Genomic DNA, 8,040 nt, shown 5'->3' with positions numbered 1-8,040 from the left:
TCTATAGGAGTCCAATGCAAATACTTATCTGGAATTGAGAAGTGCTTCCAGATAATCTAGTTCCTGCTACAAATATACTTTGTCCATTACCTAATCAATTTTAGTGGAAAATACTCAAGGAAACCTTGTAGAGAGGACTGGAATATAGGATCCCCCCATCTCAGAAAAGAGTCATTATCACTTTTGTAGACTTTGTGTCTTTGTCGTCCCCCTCCAGCTTCTTCATGCCTAGTCTAGATTCTGCATGAATAGGGAAGATGGACTGCACTGTCCTATAGCCCAAATTCTAATGGTCTGAGCAGTGTTCTGGTAACCAAGGAATCAAATGAAAATCTGCTTTCAATTGCTCCCCCCCATCCCCAAACAGGCATTGTACTTGAACCAATTTTTTAAAGAACGTGGTCTACCTTAACGGTAGATGATATACCAAAATGCTTATCCAGTCCAAACCCATGATGTCACTAAAGTTAATGTCACTAAAAGTTTTTATCTGTTGTTTTTTTTTTTTTTTTAATGTGAACTGATTAGTGAATTATTATTGGCTTGAACAGGAAGAATTTCAGAAGTCAACCTCTACTGGAATTGTAACAAAAATTCTTTACTGGTTAAAGTCTCTAGCTTTAAGTTAATCCTGCTCTGGAAAGCCCATATGTTGTGCATTCCACTCTGTTGTTGAGTCCTTTAACTGGTTTGTAATACTGTATAGTAACTTCATACACGCCCACACTCCTTCTGCAACTCTGCTTCTGAATGAAATTAGCTGAGTCAATGGGTACTACGGTTTGTGCTGAACTTAATACCAAATAAAACCAAATAGATTGTAACACAGATGCAGGATAGATTCTTTCACAGATTTCAAATATGGTAGGTGACACAGGTCAGTGTCGAGAAGTTCTTTCTTAAGATAGTACAAGTCATTACGTAAGTCTAGTGTTGAAAATGTCAGTGCCCCGTTAGTGACTGGGCAAGTATGCAGTGAGATAAGTGCAATATGAAATAATAATGATGGTGCAGGTTTGTGTAGCATTTGGTGTAGTTAATATTTCATAATAACCATATCTAGCTTAGAGAAAGCAATAGACAACTGGAATAGATGTGGGTTTTGTCATATTCAGATTAATGACATGATCTTTCAGCTTTCAGACTTTTGTTTGCATGCTTTTCAAATGTCTCTGGTATAAATTCCTAAACTAATTGGGAGGGGTGGAATGGGCATGCTTTTTACATACAGCATGAACATAGAATAACAGTTATAACGGCTTACCTGTTCCCTTTAAAAGTCACACTGAATATATACTTTCATTGAACATGATTATATATTTTGTTTTGTAATCTTAGTGAAAAATGCTAGTTTTCATTCTCATTATTTGTAACTCTCAGAGTCTGCTCTCTATCATGGTTGTATTCAAACACCAAAAAAAGAAAACCCCATCTGTGTAGATTAGTAGAACATAAATGATGCTAGATCCCCTTTAAATTTTGGAATCTGTTGTACTTTTGTGCTTCAAATCTTCAAAGTACAGTAATATACAAATGCTCCCTTTTTATTACGTGATTGAAATAAATGCCATTTCACTGTCAATACACTTGACATTCAAGTACTTTAATATTTTATTTTTATTTCAGAGTGAAATCAACTCTACTAGGGCTCATTTGGGGTATTGTAGAGTTGTGACGAACAACAGAACTGAGCTTAAGGAAAAAGCATCTATATAAATGTGACATTCAATAGTTTATCATGTTACTCCCAAGTTCACCCACACCCTAATCAAATACAAAGTCTTATTACACATTTTAATGTCATAGAAGTTGCAGCTGGCTTCCATAATCCAGGATTTCCTGCCCAAAAGGACAAGGAGTCTTTGGAAGTTTAAGAAGTCTTGGTACAGCCTAAACCATTTAAAAACGACGGCAAGTGAACAATGTATACCCGGACAAGTATAAAAGCTTGTTTTACATTTCAGTAGAGACCCGCAAGGTGAATTCTGCTTCTGCGCGCCTCTTTTCCTGCAGATTTTTGCACTTCCATGCAAAATCATCAGTGCTTTCTGTTCCCCGGGAGGCACAGGCCGTTCTAAGGAAGGCTCTCCCGCGTCTTTTTCTCCAGTGCCCCGTCCTTCCCCTCCATCCCGGGCGGGCGGGAGCGGCAGGGCAGAATGCGCGGTGCCGGGAGAACCCACCTAGAGGGCCCCCTTGACGCCAGCACAGCTTCTGCCAGGCAGAGAGCCCTCTCCGCAGCCGAGCCCAGTCTACTGCAGGGCCAGTGCCACGCAGCCCGACACTGTCCGGGGCTGCCGCTGCTGGGCGGGGAGACCAGGAGCCCGAGGGGAGGCCGGAAATTCTCGTCCGGGAGAAGGAAGAGAGAGCCTGTTGACTCTGAATTTGCTTCAAAATAGACGCCGTCTCTGTAGCCTGGGCTTAAGAATCTTTCCGAGGATACTTACCAGACCGTAAGGAGTGATAACTACTGTCTAGGACCTGAATTGGGAAAAAAAAGGACAGCAGAGAAAGAATGCTTAGGTAACACGAGACTTATAGCTTTGCTTTCGTTTTGCGACTACAAATTGATGCACGTGGGTTTATATACAGTGTAACACCAAAACAGAACTAGATTCTGCAGTGAGAGTCGATAGCTTAGTCATTTTACTTAAAGGGAGCATGCAGGCTTATTATGGGGTTAGACAGCAAAAATGAATTTGGTCACAATATGATCACATCTCTCGTTGGTATCTAACTGTAGTCCTGTCCTATGGAGTGCAAAAAGCATACTTCTTTCTTTCTTAGCTAAAGAAACAAAGTCACAGTATTAAATTCAAAGAAGTTTGGGGTTGTTGTACAAGGCTATTAACATCATCCTGTTCCCTGGGCTTGTAAGAAAGGAGAACTGCATTAAATTGATCACTGATGAATATGTGTCTAAGAAAGAAGAAAAAGCAATATTCATTTCTGAACATGGCAAAGCAATCTGAAGTTACACATCTCCCCCTAAACACTAATTTGGCACAGATGGCAAGAAACTATCTTTTCACTAACCTTTTCCAACTGTCCAAAATGCTGCATATGAAGATGCTTTAATTCACAGTCAAAGCACTTGGATTTTTATCAAGGCAAACTGTTGGCACTGTCAGAACAGTTTCTGTATACTGATTAATTTAATGTTTCTTTAAAATAGCAAATGATGCATAAATGGATGGACGTGTACCTAGAAAACCCTGTGAGAAGTCTTTCATTGGATCCTGTGAATTTTTATTTTTGTGGATTACAGTAATTCTTGCAATAATCCCTGCTGTTGACTGCTCATGCAGTTGTTCTGGCATGCATCTATGAATACCATAACAGATAAATCTGGCTGACAAGGAAAACGCTAATGTTGGAAGATCTGTGAACATGATGCATGTGAATAATTTCCCCTTTAGGAGGCATTCATGGATATGGTGAGTAATCAATACACATTATAGACTGTTAGACGCAAAATGCTTATTTGCAAAATACTGTGGCAAATACCAGCTGCTATGTTTTTCCCTAAATTAATGTCAAAAAGGGCTAATCGAGGTATGAGAAAAATTAAAATCTTACAGAGATAGTAGTGATGAAGTAATATGAGTTTGGCACTCCTTTGCCTTTACAAAATAGGCAAGTTATAAAAACTGTATTGTTATGGTCATGTTTTCTTATATGGTAACAGTATTTTGAGCAGGGAGATGTGTTTTCTCCCTATATCTAAGGAACAGTTTTCCCCATTTATTTCTTAGCCTGACTTGAAGGAAATAGCAGAGATATTGTCCCCCTATGATATTGTTTTGTTTGTCCTGGAACTTATTTATATATATACTTTCAAGTGACCTGAAAACAGGAAAAAACGCTCATTCATATGGCAATTCAGTAATCTTTAATAAATGACTTTGTATGGTAGGTTCTCAAATGTGATTGCTTGAAAGTCAATCATATAGCATTAAAATCCCTTTATCATCATTAAAACATCTGGTTCCTCTTTGAATCACTGGTGTCTATAGTTCTTCCTGACTGAAAAAAACCTTTCTACTTTCCTTGCAATACAGTGCAGTTAACTTGCATATAAATGCTACCAGTGGTTGTTGCGTCATGCCTTGCTCCTGATGTTGGGAATCAATGTCTTGGTTAGTGCTTAGTGACTAATTTAACTGAGGCAAAGATATTCCCTCATAAAACTTGCCCTTTGAGTAAATATTGAGTCTTTCAGAATATTAGAAGGAAAAGTTATGGAAGCTATTTTAAGAAAACAAACATCCAAGTTGAGGGGTTGGGCGCGTGTTTGTTTAGCAGGTTTTCCCTCAGTGGGCGTCAGGCTCTGCGCGTCAAGAATCTGCAGGACAGCCTGAGGACGGATTTTCCCCGGGAATGGTGCCGGCACGACCGCGCTCTCCGGAGCGCCGGGGACGCGCCGGGGACACGCCGGGGCCGGGCCGAGCCGGCCCGTGACCGCGCTGCCGTCAACGCTGCCACTGCCCCGAGCGCCCAATGGCGGGGCTCGCGCGCCTCGCGTCACGCGGGGGGTGGGCGGGCCCGGCGGGCCGGACGCTGAGGGGGAGTTGGACTCGGCCCCTCTGCTTGTTTTCCTAATCACTTTCTATAACCTTGCCGTAGGACCGTCTCAGGCTTTGTGACATCCCTTGAGGGCCGACTTAAAAACATATCCCCTAAGCAATGAACAGCGAGGTCTTGGATGTATTTAGTCTTCCTTAGCAGAGTGTGCTGGAAAGGACACTGCAGGTGTGCCCACACACCTGTCAGGGGGACTGCTTCCATTGTTTCCTAACAATATGGCTTAACTCTCTTTTTAAAAACTTTTAGAAAAAATATGTTATGCATGTCTTAACTCCCTGGGGTTCATCTTCTGACTAAGCATTTTTCAAGCATGAGCCCTGAAGTCTGCCGAGAGAGGTTTGGGACAACCTAGACGTTCTCCATTTATCTTCTCTGAAAGCTAGTTACCTGATTTTCCTTGTCAGCCCCTTGCTGTCTGTCACATTATGTGAAGCCTTGTTTGGGGAAGACTGGCAGAAGTGTTTACTGGAAAGATGTAGGAAGATAATGATATGTGCTATATTTGCAATTTAACTGAATGCAAACCATACCATGCCTGCGTATGTGCTTACCTAATCACAGACCTTGATTTAGAATGCAGATGTTTCTAGCTGTTCATCTCAACTCTTGGAGAACTGGCAAATTTGCTTATTCATGCTACAGTAGTTCTGTAAGGAGCATTTAGAGGTGCCAGGGTGTTAAGCTGCCAGTCATTGCTTTTGTTTTAATTCAGAACCTTCAAAAATCCATGCATTGCCTGTAAGATATGCCAACCTTTTCTATTGTGAATACAAATTGTCATGAAGAAAAGTTTTATATATATATGTAATGTCCTCTCATGCTACTTTCAGATGTTCTTTAAAGGATGACAATGAAGATAAAGAATATCTTTCGTGGCACACAAATAATTTTGTGTTTATTCAATAGAAATACTAGTTGATTGTCTTTAATAATGTTTCCAAAATGCTGATGCAACACATCAAAGATATTCTGTGGCCAGCCTTATATGCATCATGGTATTTGTAACCTCTGTGTGCATACAGAAACAAATATTTTAGAAGTAGGACTCACTATTTTCAGTATCTTAGAGAAGTTGCTTTTTAAAGATACTTTAGAGACATGCAGTATGCCTTCATGTGCCAGTTCTTGTTTGTCTCACGTGGAATATGGGGAGAAAGAGTTGGGGGGGGGATAAAAATATAAACCTTTTTAAAATATAATGTATTATTTCAAATATTCAGGATTTAGTGTTGTGTAAGTAGTCAAGGGGTGGATGTGTCTTTTGCATTAGGCCCTGCATGTGGATTTAGGGAAAGAATGATGGCCCTGAGAGCAGAATTTGGTTAGGAACCCATATGCTTTTGGACATGTAGTGAGAATTCCAGTATCTGAACCCTCCTGGTAACCTTAGCAATAGGTAGGAACTGACTGCTGGCAAAAAGCAGCTGTAAAATACTGTATGTTTCAAGCAGCTATATGTTTCAAGACAGTATGACTGGGGGCACAACTGTATCAGACAGATAAGGTGACTGTGATCTGAATGGACTCTAAAGGGTGTATAAAACTGAAACTGAAGTAGACAAAAAAGAGATATTTTGTCTGAAATTGTTTCAAGGAGTTTGGATTGTAGAGAAGTAAATACAAATTATATTAAAGGGGTGCAGTGGGTGGGGCAAGTGATGTCTTGGATGACGATGAAGTTAGTCCTAGAAATACTGAGACACATTTGTGATGATAGTAGGAGGAGTGGGATTTTATAACAACTTACCGCATTACACACCATACAACATAAATTATGTATTAACAGTATACAGCTTACTGCCATTCACACTGACAGTTATTTTAGAAACATTTACTGCTGAGTTATGTAACCTAGCTTTCCTTTCCATTACATTTTATCTGCATTTGTGATGACAAACCAAATAAACGTGGCATTCAATTTTAGCTTGCTTAATTGCATAAGCAAATACTGTATGTGTCATTTAGCTTTACCATAAGGAAAACAGATATGAGAAACCCATGTCCAAGAATAGCTGTCTTTAAACTGGCAAAGATTTGAAATTAATGCACAGGTGAATATATTGACTTCAGAATCAAAAATGTAACCTATGACTGTTCATCCTTTTCTACCAACTTTTAGCCTATTAGAATTGAATGAAATTTAGTTTGGTTACCAAGACAATGAGTAAAGAAAAAAATAATCCTTTCTTGGTTGCTTTGAAATCCCACCGTATTTACTTGACTATTATTGCTCTATATATTTAATGAGAAACAATGCAAATGCATGGTTATACATGTTATTCCTTGCCTCGTATTAATTTTATTACTGACTAGTTTTTCAAGAGCATCTTAGTATCGAAATTTATCATCATTAACCATCAGTCTTGGCAAACCAGGGAGGTCCCAGATGACCGGAGTTTGGCTAATTTGACACCTATCCACAAGAAGGGCTGGAAGGAGGATCTGGGGAACTACAGGCCCGTCAGCCTGACCTTGGTGCCCAGGAAGGTCATGGGACAGATCATCTTGAATGTGATCACGTGGCATGTACAGGACAACCAGCCAGCAGAGTTGGGAAAGGCAGGTCCTGCCTGAGCCCCTGGTGTCCTTCTATGACCAGGTGACCTGCCTAAGTGGATGAGGGAAAGGCTGTGGATGTTATCTACCTGGACTTCAGCTGGCGGTCAGGAAGGCTCTGCAGAAGGTCTGGACAGGCTGAATTGATGGGCCAAGGCCAACAGTACAAGGTTCAATAAGGCCAAGTGCTGAGTTCTGCACTTGGGTCACAACAACCTGAGGTAGTGCCATAGACTGGGGACAGAGTGGCGGGAAAGCTGCCTGGCGGAAGAAGACCTAGAAGTGCTGGTCCACAGTGGTTGAACATGAGGCAGTAGTGTGCCCAGTTGGCCAAGAAAGCCAATGGCATCCTGGCCTGTATCAGCAAAAGTATGGCCAGCAGGCCGGGGAAGTGCCTACACTTGGCTCTGGTGAGGCCCCACCTCGAATCTTATGTCCAGTTTTGGGCCTCTTAGTACAAGAAGGACATTGAGGTGCTGGAGTGAGTCCAGAGAAGGGCTACAGAGCAGAGGGAGCTGGGGTTGTTTAGCTTGGATGAAAGAAGACTCGGAGGAGACCTTATCACTCTCTACAGTTATCTGAAAGGAAGTTGTAGCCAGATGGTGTTGGTCTCTCCTTCCTGGCAACAAGAGGGAATGACCTCAAGATGTGCCAAGGGAAGTACAGGTTGGACATCAGAAAGAATTTCTTCAGTGAAAAGGTTTTTCTTCACTCATCATCATGGCGAGGCTTCGCGAACGAAGATTTGGGAAGGCTCTATCCACATTTGCTACAGGCACGTTGGTGGCTTATGAGGCCAATACGTGACAGACATATCAGATTGCAAAAGGCACAGCAGAAAGACTCCTTAGATGGTGTATTCTGCAATTTACAGTTCTTTCTGCGCTGCCTTTTTTCTTC

General features: G+C 41.2%; 1 protein-coding gene across 1 annotated transcript in view; it reads left to right on the top strand.

Moving 5' to 3' along the window:
• Positions 1-2,273: 2,273 nt before the first annotated feature.
• Positions 2,274-8,040, top strand: part of LOC108495468 (cAMP-specific 3',5'-cyclic phosphodiesterase 4D) — a 297,598-nt gene continuing 291,831 nt past the window's right edge. The window contains exons 1-2 of the mRNA XM_017811176.1: positions 2,274-2,520; positions 3,173-3,434. Of these exons, the coding sequence (XP_017666665.1) occupies positions 3,388-3,434 (47 nt within the window). The 5' untranslated portion in view covers positions 2,274-2,520; positions 3,173-3,387. The remainder of the gene's footprint in view (positions 2,521-3,172; positions 3,435-8,040) is intronic.

The sequence above is a fragment of the Lepidothrix coronata genome, unplaced genomic scaffold (assembly GCF_001604755.1).
Source record: "Lepidothrix coronata isolate B3197 unplaced genomic scaffold, Lepidothrix_coronata-1.0 Scaffold31, whole genome shotgun sequence".
In the NCBI taxonomy this organism is placed as follows: domain Eukaryota; kingdom Metazoa; phylum Chordata; class Aves; order Passeriformes; family Pipridae; genus Lepidothrix; species Lepidothrix coronata.
This window is presented reverse-complemented; position numbering and strand designations above follow the sequence as displayed.